The following is a 23,890-nucleotide window of genomic DNA, read 5'->3' on the forward strand; positions in this document are numbered from 1 at the left end:
AGGTAGGTAGGTAGATAGATAGGTAGGTAGGTAGGTAGATAGGTAGGTAGGTAGGTAGGTAGATAGATAGGTAGGTAGGTAGGTAGGTAGGTAGATAGGTAGGTAGGTAGATAGATAGATAGGTAGATAGGTAGGTAGGTAGGTAGATAGGTAGATAGATAGATAGGTAGATAGGTAGGTAGGTAGGTAGATAGGTAGATAGATAGATAGGTAGATAGATAGATGTGACCACTTTTTCACAGTAACCTCTATGGCATCTTGTCATAATCAACAACAGGCACGCGGGAATTTCCTTCAGCCAATCACAGCTCCGACCAGTTTAATAAAGTTGGCTCTTTTTTTTCCGCCGTGTTAGTTCGTGTTTCGAGGAAAACAGCGGCTTGGTCTCCGTGCTAAAGATGTGAACGCACAAACCGGGTCTGGTTATGGGCAACACTCACCAGCTCAAAGCGAGAGACGCGAGCAGAAAGAGCCTCGTGTAAGAAAAGAAGATGTCTCTGTTGCGCCTCTCCATCGCCGTAACTCTCGGCTTGGTGTGGTATTTTTCAGACTGCGGCCGCACACTGACACTGTACGGTGCATGTCTGCTCTTTTGTTTCGTTACTCCACTGTTGCTCGTTCACAGTGGACGAGAGAGCGGCACTCAAACTGACGAAGAGACGAATGGAAAGTCTCCCCAGGTATACGTACTTTGTTGTTGCTTTGTCTGTTATTGCAGGAAATGGTTTCTCATATGAGTGTGGTTGCATAATCAAAACGGAGTCATGTTTTCATGAGTTAAATATGACATATGTGAGCGTGAGATGCATTATTAGATCATATGATACCACTTTAAATAGCATTATCTGCTTAAATGAATGGAATAAGTCTGTTAATTAATCTAATAATGATAATATGTAAATTAGGATGCCTTTATCTAACTTGTCCCAGTTTTCAGGCCAGCTTACACTAATAACTGAGCTGTGAGATTAATAAAAGTACTCTAATATTAAAGTGTTCTCATCCATAGCCCGAGGTGCATTTCTTTTTGCGTACTGAGGCCTGCATCACTTGTTTTCACTCATCACAAAACTCGCTGTCACCCAGAGTTCAGCACTTATGGATGCTGAAGTTTTCTCAGAATCTCATCGATTCCTGGCATGTGGCTCAATACTTCTGTGTTTTCCAGAAAACGGTGGAGGGAGATTTGTCTGGTGACTTGAAAGACGCAGAAAGCAGCCAGCAGGCTGAAGAGTCTCAGTATCCACATGTGAAGAGGTCTCTACAGCAAGGTGAGGCATGTCTCACGCAGCAGAACAAACATGTTTTTAAGTGGCATGAACACATCTGACTTTACAGTTCAGAAAACACTTCTTATGAAGATCTGAGCGAATGATAAAAAAAAAAAGGTCAAGGTTGTGCTCCTGACTTTAGGGTGTTTTGCCAGCAAATGCTACGTCTGTTTTGACTTGACACGGTTGAAAAGGACAGTTTTGCATAGACGCAGCTGCGGCTGGGTCTCGTGTTACATGAGGCGAGGAGGGGCTTACAAATGCAAGAAAGGGATGAAGAACACACCCTCTCAATAGATGGGTTGGCTGAGATACATTAAGCAGGAAATAAGATAACTGGTTTTCATGCCTCAGCAGCAGTGTTTGCTTTGTGTCTATTTGTGCTGCATGTTTTATATTGTTTGTGTCAGGCTGTACGATTGGTATCACAGCGCTGAGCTCGGTTTCCTGGCATTGCATGTCTTCTACATTTAAAATCTGTCTCGGCTCAAGTCAGACCTTGAACAACTGTGGAACTGAGAAGGTAAAATAAGCTTTTTGCAATAATTTGGTCATGAAAGCTCTTCATTTTTCCAGTTCCCTCTAGAGTCTAGCATGATATAGAGTTCATTACGCCTCACTATGAAGTCCTTCTTTTGTCTTTGCACCTTTCAAACTGTCCTTACACAAACTCGGTCGGAGTCTTTCTTCTCATTTTGTCAACTGAACAAAGTATAAAGCTGCCTGTGTAGTTTATTCACACAAAACAAGTGAAAAAATTCACAGGCTCCTATGTAAATGTACACATCTTTAATCTTAATCACTCAAAATATGATTATAGAACAGTTTGTGGCTGTAAAGAATGTTGTTGCACTTTTTATACACACAAATATTATATATAAAATGTAAGACGTATAACTATAACACATTTACATGTCGTGATTTTGTTTTTTTTCATTGACTCAATGTATGCCTCTAAGTCATTGAAAATATGAATAATTCATAGTCCATGGTCTACACACATAAATAAGACCCTGTGTGAAAGCCCCACGTCAGCGCTTTTCAGTTGGTTTTCTCTACATGATATATAAATAACATTATGTTGCTGTAAATAAAACATGCTTTCCAGAGGGACCCGTCTTCATCAGGTTCAGAGGGAAATCCTGTCACATTTGTGCTGCGTTTTGAATTGAATTGTTTGGACAGGAGCTCTGCACCCAAGTGTTAAATGGAAAAACACAGCTTGAATTTCACCAAACGAGCTTTAAAGTCGCTCCTCGTGTTTGATGTTCTGGAGGAGAGTGTAGGAGTTCGGTGTGAATGTGAATTTCCCTTTTTGTGCCTGCTGTCCTCAGTGTTCGAGTGCGCCTACGCCCAGCTGGTCCTGCCTTGGTACGGCGTCCCCGAGCCACGCGAGCAACAGCCTCTGCACCAGGTGCTCAGCAGGGAGTTCGACTTCATAATCGACCGCATCATTGAGAGAGCCAAAGACTTTGATGTTCGCCAGGCGGTCGTGGGCTGCGTTCGTATTTTGACCCAGCACTTGCATAATGCGAAGCAGTCTGACGGGTGAAACCTTTTTTTCTAGAATTCATGTAGCTTCAGTTACACTCCGTTAAGTGGCTGAACTCTATAAATACCTCCATATGTTTTTACAACCTATGAATAATTTACATTTTTACAAGATCATACCTGCAGTGACATCCTAGTGGTTGTTTTTGTGCTGAATGGTGTTGCAGTAGATCAAGTGATTGTCACACAGTGGCGATAAACGTCTACGATCCAGCATAATTACTGTAATGATCACCTCTCGTTCTGTTTCAGAAAGCTCTTGTTCAGCTCCAGAGCAGAGATAGCAGTTCTCCGAAGGTTTTCTGAGACTATAGTCCGTAACCTTTTCCCCGACTCTCTCAGGGATGCAGAGGTCAACCGCTGTGCCTTAAACGAGATTATTGCTTTACGGGGTAAGAACGCGTTAAATTATCTTTCTGCGGGAATACGCTCTTACGTAAGAGTTAGGCCTCCCTCCACTTCTTTTACAAGTGTGAATCATATGTAATTCCTTATTGTCAGTGGCGTTGTAGAACTGAGGACATGCACTTCTGCAGTGAATCGCCACTTCCATTTTCAGGTTTTCTCATTTTCTTTAGAAGCAGATAACATTTCTTATCTCACGGGAGGTTTTTTACAATTATGCATGTGGCTCAGTTAAAATAAGTGATTTTGACGGTTGTAGTTAAAACTTTATCTGCACGTCTTCATCTTGGCAGCTAGAAACGGCTCATTAAATAATAAGTAAATACCGTTGTTCATACATAGATACATAATTAAGTGTTTGCAATAATTTGGAACAAGTGGGAAATTATACAGGGCTTCTTCGCTGTCACAGTAAAAATGATGATCCTGATTTTTCCCTAATATTGTGATGCATTGTTCCACACAAGACATAACAAATGTTTCAAGGGGGCTGATATGCCAAATTTATAGTAATACTTTGACACTTTGGGAAATAAGAGTACTTTCTTTCATGTACGAATTTAACAAACAAGTTCCACTATGTAAATGTGTGAGCTTTAGAGGCGCTGGTATTTGGATTTTGTTATCCTTGTACAGAGACAAGCTGGCTGTTAACCAGCAGCTGTGGCAAGTTAGCATAATTTCGAAAATGTCAAACTATTCCTTTTTAAAACCTTCCATTAAGAAATCAATTATCACTGATTGTGCAGCTGTGTTAAGAAGACTCTATATAACAGATCATACATAACATGTTAAGGATAACAAAGTCATAGGATAACCATTGTGGTTCTCTTTATAAACGTGACTCATTACAGTCTGTTAATATGGTTGGATGTGATTTGAGTGCGTTTATGTCCTGATGAACAGAACTTGTAGGATGAAGTGTGTTTGCTGTTTTCTTCAGGGCTGGGTCTGTTGGTGACATGGCTGTCGGACCCCGACAACCTGAACCAGCTGGTGGTGAGCCAGCTGGACAGCGTGACCCCCAAAGGCTGTGAGGAGGAGCTTTGTGGATCAGACCCGGATCAAACCTCTCTGGCTTCACAGGAGGGTGAAGGCGAGGCCGAGGGCAGGGAAGAGTGAGTGGCTGTCATCTTTTGCCCTCCGCTGGCTCCACGTCGTTGCAGTGAGCCTCAAAGCAACGGCTGTGAGAGCCACCTTCTGTGTTTGGAAATTGGAACTGACCTGGTTTTGTTTGATGGCTGTTTTTCTATTTTTACTTTTTATTTCTAGGAGCTTAGAGGGAGCAGGGATTTCAACCACCAGGATCAAAACCAAATGTAAAGGTGCGTTTTGTTATTTGAGTTGTTGTGATTAAAAGGCTGTTTGATACTTAAACCTACAGGATGTGATTGTGACCTGGGTTTCAGCTTTGAGTGTGAAAACATTTCAGATTAAGTTAATGGAGACTTGAGAGACATGGATGGAGTAGCTTGTGGGTGTTTAGAGAACAGAAACCTTTGCTTGCATAACGTCTTGTACGACCGTTTGATGAATAGCAATGTGTTGTTTGCTACGTGACATACTTTTCTCAACCAGCCTGCCTTTCAGTGTGTAATTAATCCCCTGTTGTTTGTTTGTCGGTACGGACAATTACACAAACACTGAGATGAATGCCAAATCATTTCTGTGTTGTCTTCAAGCATCTTCTATCTCTTTGTTTCGCAAACAACCCAACAGTGATGACTAAATAAGACTGGATTATGCCATGATAATGAACCCTGCGATGTGACAAATGTGTATTTTCTGCAATCATCACATGGTATATTCTGAAACAATAAACAACAAATTGTCATCATCTGTAAGAATTATTTAAATCCGATGGCATATTTGTCATTATCAGGCCGTCGTATTGATTATAACATTAAACGTGCGATTGCTAGTTATGCTGACATGCCTAATAAATCTGGTGAATAGTTTTTTTTCATGATATTTCCAACTGTAGTGAGGCTAGAAAGTTGCTACACTTTCGTCACAGTGCAGAAAGACAAATGCAGGTTTACAGTCAAAGTGTTTTTAAGGTCAAAGTAAAATGCATTGCTATTCTCTCCATGTTCAGTACTCCGTATATCAGACAAGAACATTGTGCTTCTTCAGTGCTGTGGTATAAAAAGGTATAAGAGACAGTTTAAAAAATAGAAAAAGGTAAAATACTGTTAACACAAGTTGTGGAAATGTCTCTGACTTTTATTATGTGGTTGTTTTCATTTCCAGCTAACAAGTTAAAAGAAGGATGGTCTAAATTTGTGGACAAGCTGAAGTGTAAGAAGGAAAAGAGGAAGATGAAGAAGATGGAGCAGGAGCTGAGGATCATGTGGGTCCAGAGAGACGGGTCCAGCGAGGACGATGTCAGCAGCAGGGAGGGCTTCGGTCACATCCAGCAGGACTTTGACGGGGTGAGTCCGCTGCACATACAACGCAATGTATTAAACTGCCAAGATGACAATTTGTGAAATGTGACGGATTCATTGTCGCTTTTTGGTTTTGGCCAAACACCACCAGGAGGACAGTGACCTGGAAGACTACTTGACAAGCGTGCAAGAGGAGATGATGGAATTCAAGCTTTCGTATGAGATGTGGCGCGTTGGCTGCTGGGCTGTCAGCATTCCTCATGTGAGTTATAAATACAGGCGACGGTGTGGAATGTCCTACAGGCTTGTTATCTGTCTGCTGAAGCTCGGTAAAAGCTTGTCCTCGGACGGTTTGTAAATGTTTGAGCCCGAGTCCACTGTGTTGTAGGCCGACTGGGAGGATGAGGAGCTAATCTTCACCGTTCACCTGGAGGAGAAGGGAAGCCCTGAGAACCTACAGTGGGACATCAGGAAGACCTACATGGATGTTGTATACTTCCGCAACAGATGGCAGGTAAAAGGCCGATGGAAAGACATGGTTTGTGCTTTATTTTCTTGTTTTATATACAATTTTCTGCTTTTAACTGATCCAAATCACATCTGATATACACTCATTTTATTAGGTACACATTAGGTCTTGAGGCTCTCTTGTCATCAAAACAAATGTTTTTTGGTTTTTTTTCAGGACTCAACCAGCCTGCCCACAATCCTGGTGCTTGAGGAGTCGGAGGTCAACGGTGAGGTCCAAGAAGAAGCCAAAGCATCAGTGGAGCACTTTCTGCAGGTAAAAGACACCAGAAAGTTTGCTGACAGATAAACACTTAAATCATAACTTCCGTGACTCAACATTTTGTTATTTTTTTTTCCAGGAGTTAGTTTCTGATAATCTCATCGGCCCCACTCAACCGGTTTTCCAGTTCCTCTGCCCTCTTGACAAACTGCTGAATGAGGAGGAACATAAAGGAGGCGTGTGGGGCCTTCTGAGCGGCTTGGCTTACTTCCTGACTCCAGGTCAAGAGGAAGAGGAGGTAAAGGTTCACTGAAAGAATGATCTGGTTCACTACAACCATGGGTTTACTTTTGTACATTTATGCCTTTCGGTCATGGAAAGATTGAGCTTTTTCTGAAATCTGTGAATGCTAAAAATATTCACGTCTCATGGAACAAGAACAAGTGAGACGATCAGACGGGGTTCAAACAAACTCCCAAGAGAGACAAATGGTAAATTCATTACTCAAACTGTCCAGTGTAAACATCCTTCAGTTTACAGACCCTGGTTCAGCTTTGACATATTTCCCATGGTTGTGTGCACATACTTCTTTTGACTTGTCTGACTGCTTGTTTCCTTTATGAAAGATAAGGAGATAATGCCATCTCATAATTCTTTGCAGCAGCAACATTTAAAGCGACACACCATTCTGCCACCATTAACATCCGCTGTCAGTTGAAAACATACTTCTTGGAGGTGTGACTCTGGTTTGGGCAAGAATAATTCTGAATTGAATTGTACAGCATTGACTTTGTCATTACTCATTTTCTATATGTTTTAAAGGAGTTGCTTTAAAACACCAAAAACAATCATCGTAGCATAAAAGTTCAGTCTGGTTCTATAGCACTGCGTTAGTTTTTTCCTAAATCCTTATGAATTCTCCGTCACATCTTTCAATGACCTCATGATGTTTTCCATTGAGGTCAAGGAACAGTGTTTGTGGAAAGTCATCGGATGACATTTTTGACTTTTCGTCCGCAGCCCCCCCCCCTTTCTTCATGATAGGGGGGGATAGACATTTCTAACTCTGCATCACCTGTTCAACACAGGCTTTCTGTAAAAAAACATGACGTTTGAAGCTGACATCACTGTCTGTGTAGTACTACTTGTAAATAGTAAATTTACTTTATGTGCCTTTTTAAAGTGCACCTTTTTTAAAGTCTTGCTGAACCGACGTATGGATTAGTTTAGCTGCTGGTGTCCTCTGTACCATAACAGCAGCTGCCTCTGGGTCAGCTGTCACAACTTGATTTCTTTGCTTTCCTCCGCAGAGCTCGAGCCCTCAAACAGAAGCCCCTAAAGAAATCATAAAACCATCTCCCCATCCAGAATCGACAGCTCTGCCTTTAGAAAACCCTGATGCCTTTACTGAGGAAGGCAGTGAAGTTGACGGTGCTTCAATCCCAACTATTTTTGTCTCCGAACATGGTTCTCCTCCAGAATGGCTTGTAGAAGCAGAATCTCCCTCATTTGTGCACTCTGACTCTTCCCAAGACAAACCGGAGGACTCTGATAATCCTTTAACCTCTCCCTTTAAAATGATTTTCAAAGGACTGACCCGATCCAGGTCACAAGAGTCTCTGGTCTCGACAAAAAACGCCAGTGACGAAGACCCACTTGAGTCAGACTCTTCGCCACACAGCTGCCAGAATGGGGACATGCAGGGGAGTGCACTTCATTTCAGTGCAAGGTCAGATGAAATGGGCTTTAAGATGTCAGGTGGAGCCATCAAGACAAAAGGGAAGGACCAGGGCACTTCATCACGAGGGGAGGACTCCCAGTGTCAGAAGAGCCAAGTCAACTGGGAGCAGCTGGAGGCGACCAAAGCCATATTTGATCTGCTGAAAGAAATATCTGGTTTGTTCAATGTTTTTATCGTTCACAGCATTAATAACTTCAGGATCACACCAGTGTTTTTGGATTTTGTAGGTTGTTTTTAAAGCATTGTAGCGGCGTTCCGTCAGTGTTGCCGCAAATGAGCTGCAGACACATTGACTTCATTTCCTTACACGAATGACAGGAGATCGTTTAACTCTTTTCGTTTCGTCTTTATTTTACGCAACAAAGCGTAAACTAAATACACAAAAAATATATTCTGTCACACGGTAGAAAGACTATATGCTCCCGTGTCTAATGCAGCGCTTCGGGTTTTGCGCCGGCTGCCGTCATGACGTCATTAAATCAGGAAAAAAAGGGAGTGTCAATCATTAACATAAATGCTTTTCAATATGTTTTACACATCTTTAGTTCCTGCACAATGAGCGTAATTCAGAAATTAAATGATTAATATTCCCAAAATTACAATTAACTAATATATACGCTTGTGGCTCTTACAAGCATATTACAGCTTTTTAGATGGATTAAAGCATGTTTCCTGAAGTCTAGACAGCCAGTTGTCTTAGTTGATTTCAGCACTAAAAGAAATTCAACCTGTAGATGTCTGACACTCGCCTGACAAAGGTAATCCTTTACAGTAAACATTGTATTCATCATTATGTGGCATTTTAAGGTGAAAGTGTGGACTGTTATTAGTCTTTTGGAGGGTTGCATTCATGTGCTTCTGATGAGCTCCAACAATCCATGTTTGACAGAAGACGACTATAAACAAACATTGATGTGAAGAAAAAGATCATTATATTTCTATAATTGAATGTACTGACAGGTTTGTAGATGCAGGTTGTAGGATCTCTAAAATACTAAAACGAATCAAAGGTTTTGATCTTTGGTTTACTAAATGATTCACCAGCATGAAACAATCGCGAAACCGTGACAAACCAAATGGCTAGATATCTCAAGCAAATTTCAGACTTTTTTTTTTTTTTTTTTTTTTTAACATTGTACTGAAAATAAACCAAAACCAGTGGCTCACTGGGAGGTATGAAGAAAGTGTTAACGGTCTAATCATTTGATAAGCTATAGATAATCGTTGGTAGTCTTGTTAAACCAGCATTTATCTATGTTTTTACTGACTTACTTACATTGACACTGGTATGTTAAAAAAAGATCCAACAATGCCCAAATTGCGGCGAATTAACAAGCCAAGTCAAGTCCATTGAATTTGCCTCCGAGGCAGAGGGCAAGCCGGAGAGCTTCACTAACACACAGCACCCTCTTGCCTTAGAGGGCTGATTTGGACAAGGGAGAACACACCCAACTCTGCAGCTACAGAGCTTTGTGAGCTTCAACATTCAAAAACACTAAAATGGTCCTTTTGTTATGATGTTGTCAAAGAGAAACCTAATACTCTGTCCGTCTGTCTTAACAGGAAACTCCATCCTCATAAACATATTTGATGCCATTTTGAAACCTGTTATGCCCATCTTGAAAAAGTGAGTTTGTTGCTGACTCTCAAACCCTTTCCAGAGTTTTATAGCTCACTTGGATCCTTGTCTATAGGAGTGACTTTTGGTTGTATTCTTCCCCAGAAAAGTGAATTCTTTCCTCAACAAGTTGAACCCGACAGAGTTGCAGATGGCCGCATTGATTGACACCATGCGGAACAAACAGTGGCCAGATTTTCAACGAGCAGTTCCTCATGTTCCTCGCACTGACGAGCAGAAGAACGAGACGAGGGAAAGAGCGCAAAACCTAATCAACACCAGATGTAGGTGACACCTCTCTGCACCGGTGGGAAATATCTACCCGTTTCTGGCAGTTGATAATCCATCTAAATTCAATTTCTCTGTAGATTCAAACTATCTTGTCCTGAAGAAGACGGACGTGGAGACGGTTTTTAATCTTTTTCAGAACAGTAAAGAAAACAAAATGCTGGTCTATGTGAGTTTTCAATATTTACTTTCTGTCACCATCCCTCGTTTATTGCATCTAATTTACATTTTATACAACGTGAATATACAAACCTTGTTGTGATTGTGTTTTATCTTTCATAACAGATGCTTCTGTCGTTCCTACTGAGGGAATTTCTCCCCGATGAGAATTCCCTAAATGTGAGCGCCGCTGTCCTATCGAAAGTGAACAACTCCGCCAACTGATCTGTGAATCCTTGACTGTGTTTTTAATGGTACTCTCGCACATTGTTTTAGAACATCAAATTATTTATTAGACATCTTAAAATGCCTTAAAATATTTGACCATTCCTGTATCACTGTCAAACATTTCTGTCATTTTTACCTCAGAAATCAAACGTGTAAACATTCTTGTAAGTTGAATTTAAATGTGTGAAATCAGAAACATTATATTTTTATAGCCAGCTTTGCATATTGTGAAAAGGAGAAAACAATGTTAATATTTACATTTTGGATTGCACCGTTCACATCTTGATTTAAACATTTTATTTTTACATTTTCAAAAATATTTTGTCACTTTGAGCACTTTTGTATGGTGAGTGTTTGTTTTCTGAATTATTTTTACCTAAAGTTTTATGTAATTGAATATCTTAAAATTATCAATCAACTTAATCTATCAAAGGAAACTGTAAATAACTTTACTTTTTTTTTAAAATAAAATACTTTAATAAAGTTTTTTCTGGTTATATTTCTGGCTTTATGTATTTAAGTGAGTTAAGACTCTTATTTGCTTTGAACAATATTGGCGTAGAAGACAATTCAGCCGAGGAAAACAAGTTCATAATGTATTAAAAATAATTACTTCAATAAAAATGTTTTAATGTTGTAATATGCAAGCATTTATATTTTTTCTACTGGATTAAGATGCAATCAAATGCATTTGCAGAACAATACAAATTATGCTGATTTAAAATATACTAGAAAGAAACATAGGACATAATGGCAATGCGGTCTCAAATGCTCATGCTATTTCATTATGTAAATGTAGGTAATTAATTACAGGATTATCCTGCTCCAGTTCACAGGAAGGAGATTATCAAAAATGACTAGCTCATGATTAAAATGTTAATGTGCAGGTGAGCGTGTAGTCTGTGCTTTAAAAACCTCTTGCCAGACTTCATCCTCGTATATTTTGGTTGTCTAAACATTGTTCAAACAGGGTCAATGTTGATTCTTGACCCTGTAAGCAGCAGTTGAGAAAAGCTCACCACAAGGGCCATATAGTGCCTATTCTGGTGCTTTCAATAGGACCTTATGGAGATGGAGTCCGTCCACTAGTTGTTATGGAACTGCAGATCCTTGACTTTACCGATCACACTGTGATTGAGAGTCCCAGAAAAGCCACTAAAAGGACCTCTTTCTACTAAATACAATAAAGGTTGAAAACGTCAGATGGAGACTGAGGTTTTTATTGCAAGCAGCTGTGAATCTGTAAACGGTATTGGACAGCAAAGTGAATGACATTGATTACAAATCAAAAAAAAGTTTAGATATCAACAGTTGGACCAAAGGTAAAGGATGTGTAGGCCATGTCACAGCTGTAAATATAAACAGTTTATTCCCGGTTTATTTCTGGTTGCATTGCAAGGAATAATGTATATGGTTCCTTGGTTGAAGTGTATGTGAATTACATAAATGAACAGGATGTAAACATGGACTTAAGATGATGCCTAGCAATGCAGTTCATTTGAAACCATGCTTGGTAACAAAACTATAAAAGTATAAACTGTCAAATAATCCCTCAAGATGGGAAGAAAGTTGACGATCACCAGTGAAAATGAAAAGTCACCATAGGACATGCCGCACAGTAATTAATCTAAAAAGATTTTTTAAAAATACACGAGCTAAAGTGTAAAGAGTAGAGTAATAAACAACTAAACCAGTTAACAGTAAATTAACAGGTACTTAGAATGTTATATTAGCAACATATTAGCCTCAGACAGCTAGCATAACAAAAGCTAAATGAATGCATTAAAAATGTTCTTTGGTTGGTCAAAGATCTGACAAGATGGTGTTGATGTAACAATATTATTTAAAGTGCTGAGGGACTGAGTTGGCACAGTGGAATATTGAACTGGAACTGAAACCAAGGCTGCAGAACAAAACATGTGATGGGATCAGTTTTCCAAACACAGAGCTTAATTTAAAAGTGGAGATTACAAAGTTTCCAAATGTACCAAGTAGGTCAGACTGAATTTGGGGGTACATTCATATAAAAAGATGCACAAGACATCTGGAATATCTTTGATGGAATGGTTCAGCCATAGCAGACTTGGGTGTAAATATGTACTCAGTGTAGTAGTAGGCTAATGTAGTCTACTGTATATGAAGAGTTTGAGCCAGCTTATAGTGTCTAAGGTCTCAGAGGAAAGGACAATTGGAAACATGGGGAAAATATAAAGTGTCCTTGCGCAACACCTCAGCTCCTCCGTTAATTCCTCCCGGATGCTGCAGCTGCTCCTCCAGTCCAGCAGGGGGCAGCCTTCTGATTACCAGCAGCTGCGTTCAGGAATCCAACATGTCTGCGCCCTGTAGGATGCTGCTATAACGTGAAGGTACAGGACAAGTCTCAGGTAAGACAACACTAAGGTTTATGTCGGTTATTTAGAGTTGTAAACTTTCCTCTTTCACACGTTGTAAAGGTTTTAAGCGGTGTGTCGGGTCACTGAGTGTTAATGTAGGGCACGTGCACGTAGCTTCTTACTGTTCAATGTGACTGTGGAAGTGTTGCAGCTGTGCGTCACGCTTGTTTTTAAAGCATTAGTGTTATAAGAGGTGAAATGATGCCGTTCGCACCGTATCCGTCTAATAATTGTTCATCACGTAGTTTAGGTCCTCAACAGAAAGTTTTTAAAGAATCGTTCGTGGTGTTCAGACTTAACCTGGAAGCAAAGTCAAAGCTCCTATTTACGAGCAAATAACTATGAACACAATGTCTTCTCCACATTTGTATTTATTGTGACATTTGTGTTTTTGTTTGTGAGTAAGGCTCATTTGAGAAAATGCATTCGTTTACATGCATGCACTGATCAGTATTTTGTAAATGTAATATTTGAGTTAAAATGTGACAGTCTGGGGTTGTTTGCTCGTGTTTCCTGATCAAAGCACAACCACACAGTCTTGAAGATTCAGATTACCTGAGATTTTGAGTGTTTAAGTCTTATGAAGCATTACCTATATATGAAACCGTTACTTTCATTGTTGATAATTTATCATAATTATTTACTGTCATAAAGAAGTATTTCGGATCTTCTGTTGTATTGACAGTGAATTGGAGAGAAACAGTCTTCATTTATTAGATCTGACTGATGTGTTTGCTTGATGAGTATACCATCTGTTTTGTTTTCTTTCTTGTCAAAAGACTTATTAAACTTAACTGTTTTTTATTTTACTAACCAGATTCTTAATAGCATCAAAGAACAGTTTGTTTTTCTAAATCGTTCTCAGATTAATCGGACTCACAAACATTTGTGGAACTAATAACATCAACAATCGCTTCTGCAATTATTGGAATGCAGTGCAATGAATGACGTTAATAGTTATTGTGTTTGACATATCAACAGCTGGTTGTGTGCCTCCCTGCAATGACTCTGTGGCCCCCATGTGGCCCCACAGTGTAAATCACACCGTAAACCTTCCTGGTAATACATCATTGTTTTTCTATCTTTAAACGTAAATGAAGCAATGCTTTTAGATTATATTTCCCTTAAAACTGCTTCAGACCAGGCCTCAAATATCATCATTTGAGAAACGTCTACACGTCCTGTTAGTGTGGAGCATGTGTTTTAGTTCGTTACTGAATATTCTTGAAGTACTTTTAGTCACCTGACAGTATAACCGGACATCTATGGAGAATATATTTATTTGCAGGTCTAAGTTAATGCGCCAACAATAAAGCAACTACAAGAAACTTTCATTTGCTCTGCAGACAAACGCGATTGTTTACCTGGAATGGAGACGTTGCCACTGCCTTGTGTATTTAAAATCTTCATTTGTTCTTTTCCTTAAACCTGAAGGGTTGCCGCCGTATCCTGCCCCAGTATCAGCCATATAACCACGAAATATAACTCAAAAGAATTAATTCTCTAAAGAAAAATCTCTTCCTTCCTTTTAAACTGGAAAATGTTACTCACTGCAAAACGTTGCCTGTGAGAATCCGTAGGTCATAAAGCTGCATGAGTATTAAATCTAGACGGTTTCATAAACTCCTTGTAGAAGGCTGCTTCGGTAGCCACCACTAGAGCTGGGAAATAAATCAGATTATTATATCGATATCGTGATATGAGACTCTATTGTTTTAGATTTTGGATATCGTATTATTGCAAAACGGTTTTCTTTTCCTAATTTTAAAGGTTGCATTTCAGTCAAGTGATGTCATTTTCTTTCTTCTTACCAGACTGTTCTATTATTTATCTTTTACCCAATTAGTCATATCAACCTTACTGATGATTATTTATCATAATTCTCATTGTCTAATTAGGCTATTTTGTGACAGAAGCAATAATCAACCCTGCAATGTCGTTGTTATATCGATATCAAGGTATTTGGTCAAAAATACAGTGATATTTGATTTTCTCCACGTCACCCAGCGCTAGCCACCAACAGCAACAACACAACAAATATGAATCTGGATACCAACACACAGTAGGAGGAGGAAAGAGAGGGTTTTTACAAATTGTGGAGCTAGTAACCTTCAGTGCTTTCTGGCATGTTAAAAATGACCCATTCGAACAAGCCCAAACTCTGCTGACAGTACATAAGATGATGTGTTGTTGTTTTTGCTTAGGACCCCTCATCACTGGGTGTTTGTTTTTTAGTTCAAAGCAGTTCAATGGAAGAGTGGTTTTCCCCCTCAGTGTTTGGTAGTATTTCGCATTAAAAGAAAAGATTGGAGAACAGTGAGAAAGATAAACATCTTTTCTAGCTAGGTTTTATATGTTCTTATCGTGTATGCCTGAATGGTTTAAATATTTTAGAAAACATCAGGGACAAAGGATTTCCAGCTTCAAAAGAGCCGAGTCATTCCCTAACTGCAAATCTTTTGCTGGCTGCAAAATGGAGCTCCGGCTTTAACTCCACCCGGATTCCTTCTAGCGATTAATGTCTGACCCGTGTTAATTCTAGTGTCCACCTCCCAGTTCACTGCCCACCTGCCCGACCACGCTGTTACGATCATCCCGCCCCAGTATTTTGGATACGAGGTCCAGCTGCAGCCGGTGCTCAGACGGCTCCAGAGTTCAGAGGGTTTACTGTCGCGTTCTGGCTGCAGTCACAGTTGGCTTACAGCTTCTGAGCTGTAATTCTGAAGGCTGGACGTTATAATGTCAGAGCCTTGTGCATCCACGTGTTGCCTAGAGATGGAGTGCATGTGTGCAATCATCTAAATCTGTGACTGCAAGGCTTGTCCTCCTCTTCCTTTCCTCGCATCGCTTGTTTCTGTGTTGTTGCTGTTGCATAAAGAAGTCTAATGATGTTGTGAGCAATGTATTGCTCCTCTTGGTACATCCAGACTTTATAAATCATTTATCCAGACTTCACATTGAAGTTACAGTGGAACTCCTCATGTAACTTTAGCCTGTTTTTGACACACCAGTGTGTGGTTTTCATGTGCTTCGTGCTCCGATAGAAAGTAGGAAGTCACAACATGTGATGCTTGCTGCATGTCTGCAAAATGTATCCGGAGATGATCTGAAACGGGGGGCTGTTTCACCTTTTTTTTGTATATTTCACACAGTATCTGCTGCTGATGCAACATTGTCGCGGTTTGTTGCCTTTTCAGATTTATTCAAAGTGCAGGCGGTTTGTAACACATTCTGTGTCACCGTTCAAACATGACAGGGAGAGGGTAATGTATTCGGGGGAGCCGGGAAGGAAAACGGCCTCCCTTGGATTTGATCACAGGCGAGCAGAGATAATACATGCAGGGAGTTTAGACTGGGAGTCATCACTATTCAAGTACAAGGTCCTGGTGTGAGTCAGGGCTGCAGTGATGGCACTAAAGCGGCGCAGAGAACAGCTGCTGCCCTCATTAACGGTCTTCCTTCTGCACCGTGACTGTTTGACAACTGGAAGACAAGTGAACTGATTACAATACGCCGAGTGGCCACAAATATAATGGACTCCAAACATTACACACACACATGTGATTGGCTCACAGTTTGTGCAAGAGTTCATACCAGAGGTGTTGGATGGGGTCGGGGGTCAAGCCTCCAGGAAGAGCACTGGGCGTTGGACCAAACCAAACCGTGGAATTACAGCTTATGGATTTTTTTATATAGACTTACTTTGGAAAATATTAGTTTTTACTGGTAAGTTCATTTACCTAAAAAAAAAGAAATTAACCGAGAGTTGCAACTTAGGTAGGTCCTAAAAGTTGTAAATGCACTCGTAGACAAGTCTAAGTTCTTTTCCCCTTGGAGGCGGAGTTATAAGAGGCGTAGGTTCACGTGCTTGATGGGCTCAGGGATGTGGCCGATCGCTGGAAGATCTGAGGAATTTTGTACTCGGAAGTGAAACTTTTTTTGCTTCATGCGCCACTGAGCTAATTTTTAAAGGAATTAAACGTGGATCAACTTGTTGAATGTGTGGATTCGCTGCTGTTTCTTTCTTACATTACAGCTATTTGAATATATTTGTCTTCTATTGCACTTCTGCCGATCCTGGGAGAGGTATCCCTCCTCTGTTGCTCTCCCCGAGGACAAATTCATTCATTTGAACTGAATTAAATTTGAATAACGTTAAGACATCATCTTGAGCTCTAGTTAATGGTGACATGTTATGTTTCACTGTTTTTTATTGTTTCATAGACTGAATTTATTCATCAATCCCAACAATAATTCACAGTCACCAGTGAAAACAATAGTAGGGAATGAGGATAAGATTGAAACAAGGCATTGTATAATAATGTATAATAATATTTTGGACTGTAAAAACATGCTGAACACTGAAAATGTCTTTCTCTCCAGTTTTGATAATACTCTGTCTGCAGAGTGAGAACACCAGCTTAATGCAAAACATGAATTTTAAGTGGTAATGCAATTTAATTAAAACATGTTTTCCCAAGATAATTGCACCCTGAAAGTGTGATGTGAAGCGTTTCTCATAACGTGCTGCTTACTTTGTAATTTAAAACTAATTAAATGTGGTGTTACATCAGGCTATTTGGTGTAAGTTTTGTTTATGCCCGATAGTGTGGAAATGACGAGTTGTTTATTTCTCAAATCACAAGTTAGCTGAGAGCATGTAAGTTCAGGTCTCAGTTAAATCGGGTCATGCAGTCTTGTGGGATCATCCAGACTCTTCGTGAGTTCCACGTTTTATTCGACTGGCCTTTAGCACTTTACTTTCAGCAATCAATAGCTCCAGGCCCGGAGTTTGACGGGCTGAATACTGATGTGGAGGAACAGCATTGGCACACGACGGGCTCTCTATACGTTTATATCTGAAACCTCATCTCTTCATCTCGCCCCACGTGGCTCAGTGAATGATCACAGCACAGTTCATTCCTGTTTGGTCGCCGCATTAGACTCATCGATCGCAGGTAATCTGCTGCTCCTAATTCATAATGTGGCGCCATCTAAACAAATACGACACACCAGAGTTCCCTGCTGCCGGTGAAGGTCCTTCCTGTGCCGTTTATTGTGCTGTTAACAGATTTGCCATCTTGTCTATTCAAGGACGGCAGGCATCTATTGTGGCTCTAATGGTATTCAGACTTTTCTGCAATGATGGGCAGAAACATGAAATTGCTTTTATAATTTTTTATTTAATTTTCTATTAATATCTAAGGGCTTCAGTTTGTCTCCAGGGCCTTTCTTCTTGTTTATCTTCAATTAGTTTGGTGGCAGGTTCTTGTTGTGGTCGCATAAGTCACACACACACACACACACACACACACACACACACACACACACACACGTGACTTACCGCTAACTTATTGTGAATTAAGCTCTCAGCTTTCGTCTTACGTCTAATGTAAAGGTGAATGCAACCACTAGATGGACTGCCACGCTAAGAGTTGAATAACACTGATTGTCAGATTTTTAATGTCGTTGGAAGATAAGAATGAATTCTGTCCTTTTTTTACTTTTAATTTCAAAGAAAACTGATCTTTCTGTTTGGAAATGGCCTCCGACAGGTTTTTATCTTTATTGAGATGGAAACCGAATGGATTTGTTTTTTAAGGGGTGAGACCAGAATGTGAATACTTCAGTTCTTATCAGAGTAATACAAACCTAGACCCCCGGGACCAGAAATATGCATCAAGTAATGGATCACACATTTTAAACATAATCTAGGATAGAAGCTTGCTGCGTACATTTATTATATAGACTAAAATCATCCTAATTAGGGTTGTGAACTATCAGCTACGCTATAAATACCATGATACTGCAGCACGTGGGGAACAGTAGGACAGTAAGTAAATGAAGAATAGGGGATGGGTGATAACATCCTCTATCGCATCGTGTTTGGACGGATACTATATACTATATAGTATATAGTGTCAATGATTTCAGAGGGACCTTTGTTTATTATTCACACTCTTTTTTTTCCCCATCATTTCCTGTCACATCTTAACTGTCCACTTTTGAATAAAAAAAGCAAAAATATCCCGAAATATAACGTGTTAACTCACAGTCTACAGCATCACCCAGATGTGCCGATCTCTGGGATGAGGAAAAACTGTGACCGCGACCACATCTTTGTCACCTCTTTCATTCTTGAAGAGTTTGCATGCAAGAAAAAATGGCAAATGTCAACCTCATGGTGGCGCGAGAGGGAAAGTCCGGTTCCCTAAAGTCGGTATAGGATTCATCCTGGTGGCATCATGATTGAATATAGAATACCACGTCACGCCGTCCTTTAGTTGTTGACATGTTTCTGTCTGAAGTGGTGGACCGGCATCGTCGTCCTTTACATCCAAGTTTCCAATCAGCAATGATTTCACTTTTATTACGTTTTTTTTTTTTTTTTTTTAAATCAACAGGTTCCCGTGTTGATGATTAAGCTTTGCGAGCACAAGTCAGCAGTACGAGCTGTAGTCTGGTGGGCAGACCCAATCCTACAAAGATGGTTTTGGGTGGACAACGAGAAACGCTGCAGAGAAACACAAACCAGCCACATAAAGGTGCTGCGATGGTTAATACTGCATTCATGCTCAAATGAATCTCTGTCAGAGGGTTGAATGAGATCATAATCTTTGATCGTCTTTATTATTATAATCTTTTTGTGATGTGGCAACACAAAATCGGTTTCATTGCAAAGTATTTGACTTTGTGTCTTTCAAATTTAGCTGAGATGTGAAGAAGAGAAAACAGACAAAGTGTAACAAAGACTATTGAACCGGCCTCGGTTCTGTGGTGCAGGTACAAAGCATGATCCCAGTGAGAAATCAAGTCATATTCAGCTTTTACTTCATCAGACTGCAGTAAATAGATATGAAAGATGGAAAGAAGAGAGGAGGATATGATCTCCTCGAGGCTGATGCAGCGTCTATAATTTACAGTGAGGACGGTCCGGGACTTCAACAATGTCATTTTATAGAAGATCTGTAACCTTGAACTGTAAATAAATAACAGATTTTGGAGGATTCATTGATGTTGGCCACTGTTTGACGTGTCTCCTAAATGAAGACTAAAGAGAGCGTTGATATTCTAAACAACTAACAGCGGTGGGCTTCACCACTCCAGCTAATCGTACATTTTTAATAGCAAACTGATTAATTTCTTTAATCACAGTCATCTTCATCCTTGAAGTGCAGTCAGTGTTAATTATGCTAAAAACACACCACAGAAGCTGCTGTCGTGTGAAAATCTAAAGGAATTTTCAGACTCGTTGTAATGAACTGATAAAAGATGTAATGAGTTTGTACAACGGGAGTTTCAGGTTATTCCACTTTTAGGTTATCTTTTCACAACAGCTTATGTAGACCTGCACATTTTAATAACGGGTGGGATTTCTCTCCAGCTTCTCCCCCGTGTGGTCAGGTTTTATTGACATGTTTACCTCTGCCAAAGATGTTTCCATCCCAGGTAGTTTGTCTGACAGGCAGCAGGGGAGATTTCCTAAATAGATAGACCGTGAAACAGCTCGGATTTAGAGTTTGGATTTTGCCGGTGATTTACGTATAACTAAGGATGAATTTTTGCACCGTGATGTTTAATATCCAACATTTCATTTTCATAATAACGCTGTATGAACTTTTAAATCTTCCTCTTGGTTCATCTGGAGAGTCCATTGTTTACTTCTGGTAAACCATGTCCATGTATAAAGACCTGGCAGCTTCACTTCTTACAGTGTACGCCTGTATTACTCCTGACTATGACCTAATATTCATGACTTTGTGTCCCTCCTTCCCATCTTCTGTTTGTCCACCGCGGTGTGAACAAAATGCTTTATATTGTTGCTTGATTACTTTCCTCCTCACCTGATTGGACATCCAGAACTTCATCTTTCATTTTCCAAACCGGCATGAGTTGATAACCAGAGAAGCTAATGGAATAATCTCAATAAAAAGAAATGCATTACACCTAAAAATGTCAGCAATAGGAATGCCGTTGTTGGGTGCAACAACAGTTTGGAGAGTGCTCCAACATTTGCGGTGTTATTTTCTCTATTATCGCTCCCCTCGCCCTCCTTTATTAGGTGGTGATTTAAACACTGGCTTTGCAGCATGTCATTTATCGAGCACGTTTAAACAAAGTGCTTTTATGCTGCAAATCTACACGGCCCAAACGCATTGCTCTTTCTGTGTACTCTGTGTTATCAAAGACGCCGTTGCCAGTAATTGCTGTAGGAATATAATATTCAGCCTAAAGAGCAGCTCAGAATTGTGCCTGTTCCTTTCAAATTACTGCGGCTTTGATTTGATTATTCACAGCAAAACATTAACCCAGCTCTGACTTATTGTATTGCCTTGAACCGTGTTTCCCGCCGCTGCGCTGTTTATGCTCCTTTATACCTTGACTCTAATGTAAATGCAGCTGCGTGAAACCTACCGTCAGTGCGGTTGTGATGCCTTATGTAGGTCAATTCTTCTTCAGCGTTCACTGCTTGGCCTTGTGATGAGTGACTTCATTTTGTGAAAGCAACTGCGGTTTTATTATTCATACTCCAACCCGAGATTGGAGTTGCGGTTGTCATTTCCCCACTCGCAGAACTGTTATTCCCTTTGCCCCAAATTGGAATTAAACCCTACATTTGATGCTGGCCCTAATTGTTTTTCTCTCGCAGCCGCAAAACATCCAGTTAAGCGTCATCTCTCTGAATGTACAGTGTGTAATTTTACTGGTTGAAATCTTTTTTGAACCCCCCCCCCAAAACTGCGATTTTACAAGTTTTTCTGCAGCTTGCCATTTAGGATTCATGAGCCTTTCTGTCACTGTTTGATACCAGTGGGTTTTCTCACTTAAGATTCAATGCATTTAATGCTAACCAGCTCCAAAATTGATCTGAACTGCATCCCGATTTTCTTTCTACAACAAAGTATCTGAGCACATGAGGCGAGTAGCGTGAAATTGACCTCTGAAGTGTAGAAGTGTATGAGACTTGCATTGTAAAAGAGGGAATTCAAACTAAATGGATTGTATTTGGGACTCTTTCTGCAGCATGCGCGCCACATTAATGTCCTAAATGTTGCTTATGGTGGTTACACTTCAACGGCTGCTAGATAATCAGCAGTGCAGATGGAAGCACAACTTTTCTTGGGAGCAGTTTGTTGCTCCAAAGCAACGTGAGGTCCCATATATCTTTTTGGTACTGTCTCTTCTGTTGATCTAATTGGATACCCTCTGTTGCCTACAATGAATCATTGCTGGACCTCCTCGCTCCCCTCAAGTACTTATTTTTATTGAATGCAGGGTTCCCCTGAATCACGAGGCTCAACCTTAAAACTTGTATTTGTCCCTTGGCTCTAGTCATTGATCTTTTTTTTCTTCTTACAGCTGTGTCAGTATCACTTTTATTCCAGCAGAGGATTACAGGCTTGCTTTTATGCGTTTCTGCCTCCCCAGAGAAAAGCCAGGAGTTCAGGCCGTTCTCCCCACTCCACTAATTGACTCCTAATTTGGCAAATGCATTTTAAGGTGGAATGGAGACGCCGACCCCTCTTTGCGTTCAAACAGGAGGGGGGGGGGGGGGGATTGCCACGTCCAGCCCTCCTCCGTGTATTAGTATTGTTACTTATCCATATCCTGCCCTCTACTCTCGACCTCGACTGATGCAGAGGAAGCTCTGCTGCAGCGCAGGGAGTTTAGTGGTGACACATCTGAAGCTGAAGCGAGGTGCTTTGGCATGCACCCCATGATTTCTTTGGGAAGAGAAGTTTTAAATCCTGCCAGTTCTCAGGCTCTTCAACACGGCGAGCGTCAGCACTGATCCACACTGCAAACACCTCCAGGAAAGTGGCTCTCGCTGAGCCGATCGAAGGCAAAGATTTTCTTAATTACTCGCCCGCTGCAGAGTGGAAAGGCACGGGTTCAGCCTGTGGGTATCTGTATCGATTTGACTGTATGATGTTTTAATGAGCCCGGCGTGTAAATGATTTGTTGCAGTTGTGTATTCATGAAAGGCTAATTTGTTTGTTTTTTCTTCTGCATTCTCAGTGGATGGATTCTCAGTTGACGTGGAGGCAGAGTTAAGGCTTTTGAGACCAGGATGTCGAAGATCTCTAAGGCAGCCAAGGCTGTGAAGAAATTGGATGTCAGCAATGTAATCCGGGCTATAGTGAGGTCAGGACAAGCGGCCCCCGGACCTCCACTGGGCCCCATCCTGGGACAGGTAAAAAATTACTTACAATTCCACTTCTTGTTCCATCTGTCTGCTCCGAATAACCAGGAGTGTAAACTTAATTGCAAGAGCGGGGCTTCATTTAATCAGCTGACCCTCTGCACACAGCTCTCATTAACTGCGAGACAACCCGGTCCTTTCTTATTTTCACTTTGCCAATCACACAGTTGCCTCTCTCTCTCCTCAGTCACCTCCTCCTGCATCCCCACCACCACCACCTCCATCCCCTCTCATAGCCCTATTCATATTCATTCTTATTCTAGTCACACCGCTCCATTGTGCAGGTAGGTGCTACACTCTGCTTCAGTCTGCAACTATTTTCTCAGTTACACGAACACCTCCATCCACAGCAGCTGTCCGTACACATTAGCCTCACTCTTTACAAGCCATTCGATGAAATGGGACTGAACCTGTGAGGGTTTTCTCTTAAATTCTTGTATACTTCTCTCTGCTTCAATTACTCCAGAGAGAGAGAGACAGCTGAGGTTGTCTTGGTTTTCTTTATTGCTCAGGGATGCACCGCTCCGACTCTTTCATCACGGATGCCATTTGCTACTCGTAAAATGTATGTATCTGCAGGTACAATCATAAAATAAGTCGGCAGTCCTCAAGCGTTGAGCAACGAACAAAGATGGATTGTAGTAAGTGGAGAAAAATGACTGAGGATACATCATTATATTTGTTTTGAATAAAGTTATCCTTCCAGTGTTGATGTTCGGAACGCGTCCTGCGTCTCTGATGCATTAAAATCTGAAAGGACAGAATAAACTCACTATTGACGCGTCGGGACGACACTGTACATTTAATGACAGAGTCTCATGTTCATAGTCTTAATCATCATGAGAGAGTCATAATTTCCTGCAATATAATTGTGTATTTTAATTTCATCACCAGACTTTCAGTGGAAAGCTT

The 23,890-nt window shown here is 40.6% G+C and overlaps 2 protein-coding genes across 3 annotated transcripts in view; both read left to right on the forward strand.

Annotated features, from left to right (window-relative positions):
* Window positions 1-323: 323 nt before the first annotated feature.
* On the forward strand, window positions 324-10,625 carry LOC116391681 (uncharacterized). Of its 2 annotated transcripts, none has more exons than XM_031862461.1 (16): window positions 324-680; window positions 1,169-1,271; window positions 2,606-2,819; window positions 3,075-3,214; window positions 4,171-4,345; window positions 4,500-4,552; window positions 5,481-5,662; window positions 5,769-5,879; window positions 6,006-6,131; window positions 6,303-6,401; window positions 6,487-6,645; window positions 7,658-8,243; window positions 9,652-9,715; window positions 9,812-9,990; window positions 10,075-10,163; window positions 10,280-10,625. In XM_031862461.1, the coding sequence occupies exons 1-16, from the start codon at window positions 492-494 to the stop codon at window positions 10,376-10,378; spliced, it is 2,568 nt and encodes an 855-aa protein (XP_031718321.1). In that variant the 5' UTR covers window positions 324-491; the 3' UTR covers window positions 10,379-10,625. The 2 variants fall into 2 exon arrangements, with proteins under 2 accessions (XP_031718321.1, XP_031718322.1); XM_031862462.1 differs by having other exon boundaries at window positions 4,500-4,546.
* A 2,065-nt stretch (window positions 10,626-12,690) lies between these two features.
* Window positions 12,691-23,890, forward strand: part of mrpl11 (mitochondrial ribosomal protein L11) — a 36,504-nt gene continuing 25,304 nt past the window's right edge. The window contains exons 1-2 of the mRNA XM_031862648.1: window positions 12,691-12,765; window positions 22,795-22,969. Of these exons, the coding sequence (XP_031718508.1) occupies window positions 22,847-22,969 (123 nt within the window). The 5' untranslated portion in view covers window positions 12,691-12,765; window positions 22,795-22,846. The remainder of the gene's footprint in view (window positions 12,766-22,794; window positions 22,970-23,890) is intronic.

This window comes from Anarrhichthys ocellatus, unplaced genomic scaffold (genome assembly GCF_004355925.1).
Source record: "Anarrhichthys ocellatus isolate YVR2014 unplaced genomic scaffold, GSC_Weel_1.0 scaffold27, whole genome shotgun sequence".
NCBI lineage: Eukaryota > Metazoa > Chordata > Actinopteri > Perciformes > Anarhichadidae > Anarrhichthys > Anarrhichthys ocellatus.